General features: G+C 40.5%; 1 protein-coding gene across 1 annotated transcript in view; it reads right to left on the bottom strand.

Moving 5' to 3' along the window:
* Positions 1-16556, bottom strand: part of LOC124612581 (ADP-ribosylation factor-like protein 2) — a 93283-nt gene that overhangs the window by 55644 nt on the left and 21083 nt on the right. The window contains exon 3 of the mRNA XM_047140866.1: positions 7089-7251. Within this exon, the coding sequence (XP_046996822.1) occupies positions 7089-7251 (163 nt within the window). The remainder of the gene's footprint in view (positions 1-7088; positions 7252-16556) is intronic.

The following is a 16556-nucleotide window of genomic DNA, read 5'->3' as shown; positions in this document are numbered from 1 at the left end:
ATTGGCACCAAGGCAGAAGCGACTCTCATCGCTGAAGACGACACGTCTCCATTCGTCCCTCCATTCACGCCTGTCGCGACACCACTGGAGGCGGGCTGCACGATGTTGGGGCATGAGCGGAAGACGGCCTAACAGTGTGCGGGACCATAGCCCAGCTTCATGGAGACGGTTGCGAATGGTCCTCGCCGATACCCCAGGAGCAACAGTGTCCCTAATTTGCTGGGAAGTGGTGGTGCGGTCCCCTACGGCACTGTGTAGGATCCTACGGTCTTGGCGTGCATCCGTGCGTCGCTGCGGTCCGGTCCCAGGTCGACGGGCACGTGCACCTTCCGCCGACCACTGGCGACAACATCGATGTACTGTGGAGACCTCACGCCCCACGTGTTGAGCAATTCGGCGGTACGTCCACCCGGCCTCCCGCATGCCCACTATATGCCCTCGCTCAAAGTCCGTCAACTGCACATACGGTTCACGTCCACGCTGTCGCGGCATGCTACCAGTGTTAAAGACTGCGATGGAGCTCCGTATGCCACGGCAAACTGGCTGACACTGACGGCGGCGGTGCACAAATGCTGCGCAGCTAGCGCCATTCGACGGCCAACACCGCGGTTCCTGGTGTGTCCGCTGTGCCGGGCGTGTGATCATTGCTTGTACAGCCCTCTCGCAGTGTCCGGAGCAAGTATGGTGGGTCTGACACACCGGTGTCAATGTGTTCTTTTTTCCATTTCCAGGAGTGTGTGTGTGTGTGTGTGTGTGTGTGTGTGTGTGTGTGTGTGTGTGTGTGTCTATATATATATATATATATATATATGTGTGTGTGTGTGTGTGTGTGTGTGTGTGTGTGTGTGTGTGTGTGTGTGCTCTTAAAGGATTACTCCGAAAGCTATTAAGCTGGTTTTTTTTTTGTGTGTGTGTGTGGGCCTAGTAACAAATCGATACTTCTGCTTTTCAGTGAGTGATCTCATTTAATCCAAAACTTTCCTACAACATCTACTGACAACTAAATACTTTTAAAAACTATGAAGTTATTCAAAGTCCACAAAGAGAAATGAAAATTTTGTGGTGTCACCGGCAGACACCACACTTGCTAGGTGGTAGCTTAAATTGGCCGCGGTCCACTAGTACATGTCGGACCCACGTGTCGCCACTGTGTGATTGCAGACTGAGCGCCACCACAAGGCAGGTCTCGAGATACGGACGAGCACTCGCCCCAGTTGTACGACGACTTTGCTAGCGACTACACTGACGAAGCCTTTCTCTCATTTGCCGAGAGACAGTTAGAATAGCCTTCAGCTAAGTCCATGACTACGACCTAGCAAGGCGCCATTAACCGTATCTGAAGATAGTCTTATTTGTATTAACAAGAAGAACAATGTATACAACAAGGATAAATAAAAGTTAAGTATTCGAGGAGCTGCATACTTTTCTTATTAGCTTTCACTACTTATCCTGTTCCAGAATTCACGCCCGTCTGCGTTAGATTTCGGCCTCCTCTATCTACAAGGTGTTGGCACATTTACCAACACATCAAATTTCAGCAATATTACACTTGGCCTTTTAAAATTTGGTATATTTTCCACCCAAATGAGGTGAAAGCCACCTAGATTAATATCAGCATTCACTAAGATTAATAAAACATGGGAAATATCAAGTTATATCATCACAGTGATGGATGGCAATTTCAACAAAACACAGTCACACTACTGAAGAAAATTAGAATATAAAGATTCCCTTTCTTCAGTGTTAAATGAACTTCCATTATTACATCACACAACCTTGGAGGGAAATTTACCTGTATTTATTCAATTACGTTTCTTGATAGCTTCCTTTGAGAATAACCCATGAGGAATGGAGGGCAGGTTGAAAGCCCTACAACAGAGGAGCTCTGTGTAGCACTGCTTCAGTGTATGTGGTCGCCATTATCGGGGACACCAAGTTTCTGAGACAGCACCAGATTCTTCACTTGCTGAGGTTAAGTGTGAGTGTACCGTTATCCTGTTTGGATCATAATCAACTGCTTGTAGTCCATAATCCCTGTATCCAATGTAGTAATCCTTGCAGTGGATGGTATAGCTCTTTAGTATTGGAACAGGTTTCCTGAAAACACTAACACAGGGCCTCCCATGTGACTTGAAGCCATTTAGGTTCCACTGAGAAAGACATCAATTTCATCAGTAATGTTTTTCTTTGCTTTCCTCTTTTCTCTTCACCAAGTTGTAAAGTTTATGACAGCAGAAGGGTACACAAACTTTTTGGGTCACTCAAGGCTGATTTTAATGTATTTATCTTTGGGCAGTGCCTCTGATTCACTTTAAATGACGAATTTAAGATGGTCAGACTGTTTTGGGCTTTTTTCCTATGTTTTTGAATTGCAATCTAACTTTTCTTAGTTCACTGGTGACAGTAGTCTTCACATATCAGGACACACTGAAAAATACACATTTTGTCCACCTTTTTCAGGGCAGAGTGGACTGTCCATCATGGGTACCTGTTGGCTTAGTTATCTACAGGAGGCAATTACTTGATTTGCCACTGGTGTGTTCTTGCAGCACATGGCTTGACACCTGTCTTCGATGTTTGCATGGTGTTGCACCAGATACGTTAATTGGCTCCTTCCTTCCATCATACGGAATGTCACTGCATACATTGCTGTAATGCATTCTTTGGTGCTTTAGCATTGCCATATGAGTCATAGTTTGTAATCTCTTTTTTGGTTTCTCCATTTTTAATGATATACAGAGCAATCTAGGTCTGCCCCCCCCCCCCCCCCCCCCCAGACAATAAACGTAGGAAGGGTGGGTGTGTTGGTTGGTTGGCTGGTTTGAGGTATAAAGGGAACAAACTACAGGGTCATCAGCCCATTTTCCTCGAGAAAACAAGTCTCAAGGGAAAACAATTAAAAAACAAATGATTGGGAGGAAGTAAAAGGGCGTAAAACTAATGAGGAACCACACCAAAAGAGAAAACAAAAGAAGCGAACCAAAATGGGGAATGGACAGTCAAAGGAAAAGCAAACCAAATGGGGAAACAGATGGAGGAAGGTAATAAAATCACACAGCAGATGGCCTTGGCAGGCTGATCACAAGGATAGAAAAGGAAGAGCTAGCCACTCAGCAACATACTAAAATCACTAGCCTGAAAGACAAGGCGAGAAGAACACACATAGGGAAAAGATGAACACCAAAGCAAACAAAATCAAAGAAATAATGACAAAGAGGTAGAAGGGAGGGATGGTGGAGGGCTAGGAGAGAAGGCCAGGTGCACAACCTCAGACAGTATGATAAAAAAAAACCTCACAAATAAAATGTAAAACTAAATCGGCCATGGAGGTATTGTCACCCAACATTGTAGGTAGGGTGCTGGGAAGGTTAAAAGTCTGCCGCAGAGCGGCTAAAATTGGGCAGTCCAACTGCCAGAGCGAGTAAAATTGGACAGTCCAACAAGAGGTGGATGACAGTCATACGAGAGCCACAGTGACACTAAGGTAGGTGCTCACGACAGAGAAGGTGACCATGTGTTAGCCAAGTACGGATGATGCAGAGCCGGCAAATGACAACAGAATCCCCACAAGTTGCTCACATGGATGACTGCCACAAATTTGTTGTCTCCTTGATAACATGGAGTTTGTTTGGGGTACTGAGGGTGCACCATTCAGTATCCCAGATCACTAAAACTTTGTGGCAGAAGACCGACAGGAGATCAGTCTCTGGCAGACCGATCTCCAGAGTTGGCTTACCAATAGCCTGTTTGCCCATGCTATCAGCAAGTTCATTGCCTGGTATCCCAACATGTCCTGGGGTCCAAACGAAGGTCACTGAACGTCCACTGTTCCCGAGGGCATAAAGAGACTCCTGGATGGTCATTACCAAAGGATGCTGAGGGAAGCACTGGTCAAGAGCTTGTAGGCTGCTTAAGGAGTCACAACAGATGATGAAAGACTCATCAGCGTAGGAGCGGATATGCTCAAGAGAGTGATAGATGGCTATCAACTCTGCAGTGAAAACACTGCAGCCATCTGGTTAGGAGTGCTGTTCAGTATTGCCAGCTTGAGCATTAGCAAAGCCAACAAGACCGTCAACCATTGATCCATCTGTGTAGAGTACTTCTCAGCCCTCAAACTAACTGACAAGAGAGAGAAATTGCTGGTGCAGGGCTTCAGGTGGAATGGAGCCTTTTGGGCCTTGTGACAGGTCCATCCAAAGCAGTGACCGAGATATGAAGCATCGGGGTGTACATAAGTGGACCCATAGGAAAGGTGGTAGAGGGGAAGCATCGAGTTCACTAAGAAGTGACCAGACACAGACGGAGAGGAGATTCCCAGTTCTAGGCCACCATTGCAGGTGAATGTGTGAACTATTTGTAACAGGGAAGAGTATGAATTTTATTGCTCATCATTTCACTTGCCGCAATTTAAGCTGTTGTCTTATGTTCTTGCTCACTACGTACTAGTAAATCGCCACATATTCTGAAATAAACAGCAAAGTATTTGTGACAAGGAAGAATATGACTTTTATTGCTGCCTGTTTCACTCACATAAATGTAAGCTGTCCTCTTAGGTTTCTGCCTAACTACACACCCGGGTATGACCATACATTCGGAAATAAACAGCAAAATATTTATTTCATTCTTCGTTCTCCAACCAGACAAATGTTCAACAACATCAATTATTGCAGAGCATATTGTATTATGATCATAATGAACATGATAACAATGCTAAAAATAAATAAATAAATAAATAAATAAATTGGCATGCATCAAGTTGTAACCTCTAACTCAGCTAAACATGACATTATCCATTACACTGCAGCTTACTCATCTGAATTGTGTATTGTGCATTAGTTATCATGAAATCTCTTTAAGCCTTACACTGTTAATGCTTTATTAATTGACATTTGATGATAGTGTGACGTATTTGTGATATGGTACTTTCAATGTATCATTGTTTTGAAATGGCATACACTATGAAGGAAATGAATAATCAAAATATGCACTTCACACAGGGGTCATCCACATGGCTCACAGAAGTTGATAGTCAAAAGCCCACTGGTGGAATGACCACTGCAAAAAGTTCTGTGAAGCCACATCACTGCCACTGGAAACATTTTTCCTACAGTATTTCGCATCTGTTTATGACTTTGTTTCTTGTCTCTCTCTTTCTGTCCACACTGGCAGCAAATATTTCTCAGCGTATTCGCATAGTTTGCAATGCTATTTGTTGCATTATTTTTGTATTGTCTGCCATGTCATGTCTAGAGACGAGAAAACTGTAATATGTGCTACTGCATTATTAATACTTGAAGTTTCATACAAACCAAATGAAAGACATCATCGTCATTCACTCTTTTTTTATTTATATATCGTGACTTGTGACCTTAAAGCCATTGTTTTGTAGTTTTACAGAATAATGTTGTTGTGTTTATCAAGGAATTTCAGAATTGGTTTAAAAACTATGATATTATATTGATGGAGAGTTTGTATAGTAGTTCATAATGGTTGATAAAATCGGATTAGTTGTATGAAATCAATTTGTTGGTTTGCATGCAGTCTTCGTTGGTCACCAAAAGCATACTACAGAACAACTGATGCGAAAAACTTGCTACATATAGAAACTGAATATGGAAAACAGCTCTAGTTTCCGTAATTTCACTTAGAATTTCTACCAAATATGGTATCACTGTTTCTTAAAAAAAAGAAAGAAATTTCAGGAAAGCAATTACAACCAGATATGCCGTTTATCTTCATTTTTTTCATTTTTTGTTGAGAGGAGTTTCGTTCCAGAGCCTTGAGTATTTCACATTTTGAAACAAGCTACGACAAATGACCTTATCTTCTCCACAGTCTTTCTCGGCGTTCTACTAAATGCAGCAGCAGTTTCTGCAATGTCTTGTCTGAGTGCTGTTCTTGTACTGCTTGCTTCATATATTCCACAAGCACCCTTCAGTCTGGTACAACGATAACAAATCGACAGCCTACAATCTTGCCCACTGCAATCCCCCTCCCGTTCCTCCCAGAAAAACTTAACACAACATGAGAAAACAAAATATATAACAACTATGTACAACAGACAACACAATGTGACATATAAACTTACACTTGCGCAGTGCAGAGGTGATGTGGTAGCTGCCATGAAACATTGTTTCCTTTGCACAGACATTGTTATGTATAGATGTTTCCGTGTTTTGAAAGAGGTTTCCAAATGGTGTCCACATCAAGTAGCCAGAAACATGTTTCAAGTTTAGTGTGTACACGGCTTGAAGTCTACTCAACCCACTGCCACTGACTACGGAAGGAACACACACATCCCCATGTGATAGATTACAACACCTTTCACCTAACTTCATAGTTTTCAGTTTAATTCACTAAGTTCATAAATTTTTGCTATTTTCTGGTGAACACAAAGGAAATATGACTCAAAAACATGTGTTCTGAGGTAGAATTTGTGGTTGTGGTATGTCACAAAATAGCTTGATTAACTTTACCCAGACACCAATTTCAATTTTTTGACGAGTTTTACTTGTTCTTACACGTCTGTGATATTTTAAGAACTGAAATTCATTACCTCAAACTATTGTATAAACTTTGTATTTTACATTTAATTTGCTCTACTTATACAGATTTTATACAATATATTGGTGAAGATTGGAATTTTTAATCATATATGACAATTACACATGTTTTACTCGTATTTTGGGTGTTTTAAATTTTTCCACGATTCTGCATTTTCCTCAATTTTGTGGTTTCTATGTATGGACCACATGAAAATGAAAAATAGGGTTTTCACTGCATTAAGTCCTCTTTGATAATGTGCAATGTAATTTTAACCAGAGTAATAATATTTTTAAGACTGGTGCAGATACTGCAGATTATATGTCTTTCTGATCATCAGGAAAATTTGCAGCATGTTTTAGAAACATTAAAGTGATACTGCATGTAATTAGCTAACTAAACTGGAGATGAAAGATACTGTGACATACATTATGAATCACTTATTCAGTGCCCTTGCGCAAGTTACATAAATGAATTTCTTATTCTGAGGTACAGAATACTAAAAGTCAATATTTTTGCTGTTTGTTTTAGTTTTGACTTACTTCTTCTTCTAAAAGTGTGTGCAATTCTTTACAGCAATCCTCCAGTCTCCGCTTGTCAGCACTATCAACAACCCAAATTAGGCCATCAGTTGTTTCAAAATAGTTCCTCCAATAAGAACGCAGGGATTTTTGGCCACCTACATCCCACACATTCAGCTTGTACCTGTTATAAACAAAGATAAAAAACAATATCATGGATGGGAAAGTCTACTGCAAATAGTAGAGCAGAAGTCTTGCAATGCTGCTGGGATCGGGATGAAAGGAAGATAAGGGTTTAACATCCTTCACTAGGGTTGGAACACAAACTTGGAAAGGGGAAGGAAGGTGAAAGAAATCAGCCACACCCTTTCAAAGAAACTATGCTGGCAGTCCCTTTAGACGATTTAGGGACTCCACAGCTGGGTTTGGGCTACTTTCAGTTACAAAGGTGACAACTAATTTATTTGGTAGTATTCTTAAAATAACCATTCTTAACACTGACGCTGAAACCATAGTTTCTGAAGAGAGATGATGCATCATTTGGTAAAATTGATTTATGAGTACATAAATAAACACAAAGATCTGGCAGTCAGAAACAGAAACCAAAACATTGCATTGAAACAAGCGTTCAGTTCATAGTGCTGTGGAATGTGGGAAAAAAATACTGCAAATTGGCATTCCTGAGAAGAAGAACTACACCAAAAATGCAACAGGAGCGTAATATGTAAGAAATTGTCCACGCAACCTGCCACTGATGATGCCTTGCAGAAAATAAAGGCGAAACGCGTATGGCACTAAAATTGTGTTTTATTCAGTTGCTGTCAGACGGTCCATAAGTAAAAATTATCAATACCCGTAATAGCCATTCACAGTTTTTTGTCACAGACGGACAAGTGTCTCAACAGCCAGGGTTAATACTTCTAACATATAGGTACTGGTTTCTGTAATTATGTCTCCGGCTCATTTCTTTTTGAACATCCCTTATACATAAGGAAACATTTTGATATAAAACTGAATGAGGTGGCTAATCTTATAGTTCCTTCAACATCGTAAGGCAGTTACACATCATGGATCATACTGAGTAGAAAATGCTGGTTGACATGTTCTTGTGAACTACCATATGCAGAATCATTAATATATGACTTGATGATTAAATTTTCATTGGACAGTTAAGTATGTGCTCACATGTTACAGTACTCAGAATCATCTATAGCTATAGTTCTGCATATTGCTAGAGCTTTCAAGATTTCACAAGCATCTCACGCTTATATTTCCACGGACTGTGAGATATCAGGACTGTCACATCGACAGCCAAATGTGAACAACCTAGTCCATCTGTTGATGAAATGCAAAAATGTTGTGCTGTGTTGGCAATAGTGGGGCAGCTCCTACTTGACTGCACATGAATCAAACCAAGAGTCATAACATTTATTCCACCTGGCCACTGTGACATTTTCACAGACTGACTAGTTTTCTTGATCATTTTTCTATTTATTCTAGGCATAGTTGGCCACATTACCACATTATAATGATGTTCTGCCACAAGCATTTTCGCCAGGGCCTTAAAGCAGATATTTGTGCCATCAGCAGTCGAGTGCACCAATGCAAATAAATTGTATTGTGGAGTCAAGGGTAGCACGACGCTGCCTTACACTGTAAGCAACAGTTTATGGCATTCCCACTCTATTTCTTTTTTAGTGCAGGGGCGTCTGTCCTGATTACTAATTAGCCACTACATCTCCCACTGGGTCTCCACCCTTAAAATCAGTAGCAGCTAAGTTGCAGAATTACGCTCATTATAAAATCCTCTTACTAGGCCAGGTAACTCTGGAATTAATATATAAGCACGTAAACAGGACCCATCCTTTTTTTTGTAGTAGCAGTGGAAAATATTTTTGGTCATGACGCACATGTAGCCTTTGGGTTTTCTATCCAACAATGCCAAGCAATTCAGAATACTGTTCCATGTGCAGAAGAGAATTCTTTGTTTCTCTAACATGCTTTCCAATTTTCCCTAGGCCTGGGAATGGCTTCTGGCCTTTTTTTTCCCCCCCATCCATTTTACATCAAAACAGTCAGCAGTTTCAAAATTTTTGAAAGCCCACCCAACTAGAACTGGATCTCTTAGGAAAGTTAAAAGTGCTGTCCCCAATTCCTTATAGCAGGGATATGTCAGCTTCATTCATTGTACTATGTCATTGTGAAGACTTCAAACATACTTAGTCGATTGTGGACTCATACCCCCTTCTACATCCTAATTAATTATTTCCAAAATTGGCAGGGGTGGTATTTCTCTAAGATCATCCTTTCAGAAGCTTATTTTCAACTTCCCCTGGATGAGGATTCCAAATCCATTCTACATTCTTGCAGCCTCTATCAAAATAATGGTTACTGTTTGGTATTTATTATGTACCAGAAGCTTTTGGAAATTTTTAGAGCAAACTATTAGCAATATTCCACACAGCATTAATTATCTGGATGAAGTATTGGTCACAGGATCGACTCAGGAGGAACATACTATGTGAAGCCTCCAATGAGTATTTTCCATCCATTTGCAAGCCAGGTTAAAGTGCAATATGTCGAAATTCCCCTTCTCTCAGATTTCCATTATGTATATAGCGTATATCATTAGTCATGATAGCATTAAACTGTCAAGAAATGTGCCAGTCATTTGCTAATACTCCTATACCAAAGAACATAAAGGACTGAAGATATTTATGGGCAAGGTTGCATTTCAAATGCAAACATTACAACAGTAAAGTGTCAAAGCATTAATAACAAAGTTCCTGAATTTACTGGCTTCCAGGAAAGTTGTTGCTTTCAAATTATACTCATAACTGAGACTTGAATGAAACTTGAAGTAAAAAGGTTCAAAATGCAGTACAGAATGTACATCAAAAAGAAAGGTTACATGTAATAGGAGGAAGGCGTTTCATAGGAGGAGGGAGTTTCATTGCAACTGACAAAAGACTATGTCTATCAAGCAATGGCAGCCAATCAGAGGCAGTAAGGGTGGCCAGGGCCTCCACACTTTTCTGTTTGCAGTAGTAGTAGTAGTAATTCTTTTTTATAATAAACCTTTATACACTTTTGTCAGCAAGTGTAAAAGACATTAGCTTGTGTCATTTCTTCTAAACCACCAACATGTCAATGTATGTACGCTTAACCCTAATCTAAAGCAGACAGAGGCTTGATGCATTTGGCGAGGAGATTAGACACATGTCAGGCCACCTGTAAACACACACTTGCCATGGTAACTGTTACGTCACCTCTAGAAAGAGAAGAAGGGGTGGGGGGGGGGGGGGGGGGAGGGGGTACAAGCAGTCCTTGCCATGCATGCCACAGGATGCCAACTGCCGTGGTACCACCTCTCTGGGTTTCTCTTACATTCGTCATTACTTCAACATCAATGCTGAATTAAAACAGAGAACAGCTGGTTACAACCCAGGATGCTACAACACTGTTTTGGAAAAACCTGTTTCACATTATCAAAAATGATTGGAAAAACATGGCAACTATACAGAAAAGTAAAAGAGAAATTGTACAGTGTCAATAAAATTATTTCAATGTGATAAATTGTATGTAATGTTTTTCATGAAACTTGGAAAATTTAGTTATTGGGCATCCTTTGTATATCAAGGCAGAACACTGTAAAGTGACATGAAATGGAACAAGCACATAATGTCAGTAACAGGGAATGTAAAAGGTTTACTTGGATTTATTGGGTGAATTCTAGGAAAGTGTAGCTAATCTATTAAGGAAACCACATACAGAACACTTTGAGTGTACAGAATACTCTGAGTACTGTTGAAGTGTTTGGGATCCCCACTAAGTCAGATTAAAGGAAGATATAGAAGCAATTCAGAGGTGTGCTTCTAGATTTGTTACCAGAAGATTTGATCAATAACTGAGTATTACAGAAATGCTCCATGAGCTCAGATGGAAGACACTGCAGGGAAAATGACATTCTTTTCAAGAAACAATATTGAAAAAGTTTAGAGAAATGACATTAGGGACTAACAACAAAATAATTCTACTTCCACCAATGTACATCTCGCATAATAACCATGAACACAAGAAAGAGAAATTAGGGCTTCTATGAACACACCTTCTATGAACACACCCTCCCCCCATGAACCATGGACCTTGCCGTTGGTGGGGAGACTTGCGTGCCTCAGCGATACAGATGGCCGTACCGTAGGTGCAACCACAACGGAGGGGTATCTGTTGAGAGGCCAGACAAACATGTGGTTCCTGAAGAGGGGCAGCAGCCTTTTCAGTAGTTGCAGGGGCAATAGTCTGGGTGATTGACTGATCTGGCCTTGTAACATTAACCAAAATGGCCTTGCTGTGCTGGTACTGCGAACGGCTGAAAGCAAGGGGAAACTACAGCCGTAATTTTTCCCGAGGACATGCAGCTTTACTGTATGATTAAATGATGATGGCGTCCTCTTGGGTAAAATATTCCAGAGGTAAAATAGTCCCCCATTCGGATCTCCGGGCGGGGACTACTCAAGAGAACGTCGTTATCAGGAGAAAGAAAACTGGCATTCTACGGATCGGAGTGTGGAATGTCAGATCACTTAATCGGGCAGGTAGCTTAGAAAATTTAAAAAGGGAAATGGATAGGTTGAAGTTAGATATAGTGGGAATTAGTGAAGTTTGGTGGCAGGAGGAACAAGACTTTTGGTCAGGTGATTACAGGGTTATAAATACAAAATCAAATAGGGGTAATGCAGGAGTAGGTTTAATAATGAATAAAAAAATAGGAGTGCGGGTTAGCTACTACAAACAGCATAGTGAACGCATTATTGTGGCCAAGATAGACACAAAGCCCATGCCTACTACAGTAGTACAAGTTTATATGCCAACTAGCTCTGCAGATGATGAAGAAATTGATGAAATGTATGACGAGATAAAAGAAATTATTCAGGTAGTGAAGGGAGACGAAAATTTAATAGTCATGGGTGACTGGAATTCGTCAGTAGGAAAAGGGAGAGAAGGAAACATAGTAGGTGAATATGGATTGGGGGGAAGAAATGAAAGAGGAAGCCGCCTTGTAGAATTTTGCACAGAGCATAACTTAATCATAGCCAACACTTGGTTCAAGAATCATGAAAGAAGGTTGTATACCTGGAAGAATCCTGGAGATACTAAAAGGTATCAGATAGATTATATAATGGTAAGACAGAGATTTAGGAACCAGGTTTTAAATTGTAAGATATTTCCAGGGGCAGATGTGGATTCTGACCACAATCTATTGGTTATGAACTGCAGATTAAAACTAAAGAAACTGCAAAAAGGCGGGGATTTAAGGAGATGGGACCTGGATAAACTGAAAGAACCAGAGGTTGTAGAGTGTTTCAGGGAGAGCATAAGGGAACAATTGACAGGAATGGGGGAAAGAAATACAGTAGAAGAAGAATGGGTAGCTCTGAGGGATGAAGTAGTGAAGGCACCAGAGGATCAAGTACGTAAAAAGACGAGGGCTAATAGAAATCCTTGGGTAACAGAAGAAATATTGAATTTAATTGATGAAAGGAGAAAATATAAAAATGCAGTAAATGAAGCAGGCAAAAAGGAGTACAAACGTTTCAAAAAGAGATGGACAGGAAGTGCAAAATGGCTAAGCAGGGATGGCTAGAGGACAAATGTAAGGATGTAGAGGCTTGTCTCACTAGGGGTAAGATAGATACTGCCTACAGGAAAATTAAAGAGACCTTTGGAGAGAAGAGAACCACTTGTATGAATATCAAGGGCTCAGATGGCAACCCAGTTCTAAGCAAAGAAGGGAAGGCAGAAAGGTGGAAGGAGTATATAGAGGGTTTATACAAGGGCGATGTACTTGAGGACAATATTATGGAAATGGAAGAGGATGTATATGAAGATGAAATGGGAGATAAGATACTGCGTGAAGAGTTTGACAGAGCACTGAAAGACCTGAGTCGAAACAAGGCCCCGGGAGTAGACAACATTCCATTAGAATTACTGGTGGCCTTGGGAGAGCCAGTCATGACAAAACTCTACCATCTGGTGAGCAAGATGTATGAGACAGGCGAAATACCCACAGACTTCAAGAAGAATATAATAATTCCAATCCCAAAGAAAGCAGGTGTTGACAGATGTGAAAATTACCGAACTATCAGTTTAATAAGTCACAGCTGCAAAATACTAACGCGAATTCTTTACAGACGAATGGAAAAACTGGCAGAAGCCGACCTCGGGGAAGATCAGTTTGGATTCCGTAGAAATGTTGGAACACGTGAGGCAATACTAACCTTACGACTTATCTTAGAAGAAAGATTAAGAAAAGGCAAACCTACATTTCTAGCATTTGTAGACTTAGAGAAAGCTTTTGACAACGTTAACTGGAATACTCTCTTTCAAATTCTGAAGGTGGCAGGGGTAAAATACAGGGAGCGAAAGGCTATTTACAATTTGTACAGAAAGCAGATGGCAGTTATAAGAGTTGAGGGGCATGAAAGGGAAGCAGTGGTTGGGAAAGGAGTGAGACAGGGTTGTAGCCTCTCCCCGATGTTATTCAATCTGTATATTGAGCAAGCAGTAAAGGAAACAAAAGAAAAATTCGGAGTAGGTATTAAAATTCATGGAGAAGAACTAAAAACTTTGAGGTTCGCCGATGACATTGTAATTCTGTCAGAGACAGCAAAGGACTTGGAAGAGCAGTTGAACGGAATGGACAGTGTCTTGAAAGGAGGATATAAGATGAACATCAACAAAAGCAAAACGAGGATAATGGAATGTAGTCAAATTAAATCGGGTGATGCTGAGGGGATTAGATTAGGAAATGAGACACTTAAAGTAGTAAAGGAGTTTTGCTATTTAGGGAGTAAAATAACTGATGATGGTCGAAGTAGAGAGGATATAAAATGTAGACTGGCAATGGCAAGGAAATCGTTTCTGAAGAAGAGAAATTTGTTAACATCGAGTATAGATTTAAGTGTCAGGAAGTCGTTTCTGAAAGTATTTGTATGGAGTGTAGCCATGTATGGAAGTGAAACATGGACGATAACCAGTTTGGACAAGAAGAGAATAGAAGCTTTCAAAATGTGGTGCTACAGAAGAATGCTGAAGATAAGGTGGGTAGATCACGTAACTAATGAGGAGGTATTGAATAGGATTGGGGAGAAGAGAAGTTTGTGGCACAACTTGACTAGAAGAAGGGATCGGTTGGTAGGACATGTTTTGAGGCATCAAGGGATCACAAATTTAGCATTGGAGGGCAGCGTGGAGGGTAAAAATCATAGAGGGAGACCAAGAGATCAATACACTACGCAGATTCAGAACGATGTAGGTTGCAGTAGGTACTGGGAGATGAAGAAGCTTGCACAGGATAGAGTAGCATGGAGAGCTGCATCAAACCAGTCTCAGGACTGAAGACCACAACAACAACAACAATGAACGCATATAGACTGTTGTTTTTCCTTTGCACCATTTGAGAGTAGCAAAGGGGAAGAAATGGCCTGCAGTGGCACAAGGTGCCATCCGCCATGCACCATAAGGTGGCTTGCACAGTACATACATAAATCCAGACATTATACCCCAATTTATACCCCAAATTGCAACGGCAGGCTGACTGTTGAATCAATTGCAGAGAAAATGGGTCCCTTTTCAATGGTCTGTGAACAGTCACCAAGAACTTCTTAAGTTGAAGCAAGGTCTTCAAACTGCTCCTTGCCTGACTATATCAACCTCATTGATCTGTCACACTGGCCATGGACATGTCACCATGTAATGTAAAGTCCATTCTACTGCGTAAGTACCTGAATAGTTCAGATGGCCTAGCATGTACACCACAGCACAAGAAAATTATTTCCATAAAGAGACAGAGATATTGGCAATTTTCCTTGGTATCCAGAAGTTCTGGATTTTCCTGTATGGCAATCAATTTCATGCAGTCACAGATCATAAGCTATTATTGTTTGCATTTATGACTATGTCAATGTTGCCTGAAAGGATACCTCAGAAGTTAGTAGTAGTAGCTTTATTCACACACACACACACACACACACACACACACACACACACAAAATGGTGATCTCCCGGTGATTTTCTGTACCAAAACTTCCCACATGCTATCCTGAAAAACTGAGTCAGCATCCCTCCATAATGAGTGACATGTTGAGCTCAGAAAGAGGAAGAAGTGTTAGTATTGTGCCACCATAGCTTCGGAGTAAGTATTTCTAGAAAGGAAAAAAAAGAAGGAACAAAACATAAAGTGAAGATCCATCATTTTAATTTGCAGCTCCTTGTATTGGCTGTGTTTGCAGTTAAAATTGTTGGATGTGAGCTATGCCAGTTATGCAAAACACCACTTTTCTCAGTACCCAAACATGTTTTGTCACCACTGTGCCATCATCAGTGGGTTTTCGGTTTTATTTATTCTGCAATGTGAACATTTTTGTCAAATGATTATAAAATTATGTTCATTTTTAGTTCAAACAACAGATTGTTTCTTTTTGTAAATACCTTTACATTTGGTGTGCATGAATTTTCTGGATCACTTGAGTGTTAATTACTACACGTAGCTTGTCATGTGCAACCAAACGATGTTGGTGAGAAGGTTTTTTGCTGGTAGTTAACCTATCTTCTAGAATGTAATTTAGTTTTTCACGATGTCTTCACGCCTATATTCGTTTTTACTTGCGTATTCGTATAGCAAGCACTTCCATTCTCCGCATCATGCTGAGGTGTTGTGACGCACACATAACTATAAGAAGTATTTTCCACAAATAACATAGTAAAACACTTTTCACTTCACCAGAACACAGTGTGATTGTGGTTTGTACTGTGTCCCAGCCCAGTCAGTGTTCATCAGAGAGTTCGGCGTCAAATTTGAATTTTGTTTGCATTTTATCTTTGTGTGTGTGTGTGTGTGTGTGTGTGTGTGTGTGTGTGTGTGTGTGTGTGTGTGTGTGTGTGTTTTCTGTGCGCTTCTTAGCTGTGTATGTTGTCTTTTATATGGTATTCCTTTGGGTGTAAATGGTGTGTTTATATTGTATTCCTTTGGATGTAAATGGTGTGTCTTTGCAGATTTTAGTGTATCTATTTTTTGCTGTTTTTATTTGTAAAGCTCCTTTAATGTGTTAAATAGTGTGCCCTTACAGAGTGTAGTGTATTCGTTTAAGACCTGTTTTCTTTCTGCTATTGCCTTATGTATATGGAAGTTTTCCTCAATGGTCAGTTTGCTGTATAGGCTGTGGCTGGGTTTTAGTATTCTTAAGTCTGTTTCTATTGTGGTTGTGTAGTGATTGTTGGCTACAAGGTGGTCAGCAAATGTGCTATGGGAGCTGTTGCTTTTTAAAGCTCTGAGATGTTCTGAATATCTCGTTTTGAAGTTTCTGCATGTTTGTCCTATGTACACTGACTGGCAAGTGTTGCATGTGAGTGGAGATTTTGTGGTTGAAGCAAGATATTAGGGAATTATAAGCTAAAAAGCAGTCGCTTAACACTGAACTTTACCAAACT

This window comes from Schistocerca americana, chromosome 4 (assembly GCF_021461395.2).
Source record: "Schistocerca americana isolate TAMUIC-IGC-003095 chromosome 4, iqSchAmer2.1, whole genome shotgun sequence".
NCBI classification, from domain to species: domain Eukaryota; kingdom Metazoa; phylum Arthropoda; class Insecta; order Orthoptera; family Acrididae; genus Schistocerca; species Schistocerca americana.
Note: the sequence above shows the minus strand (reverse complement) of the source record. Positions and strands in the feature narration are given on the sequence as shown.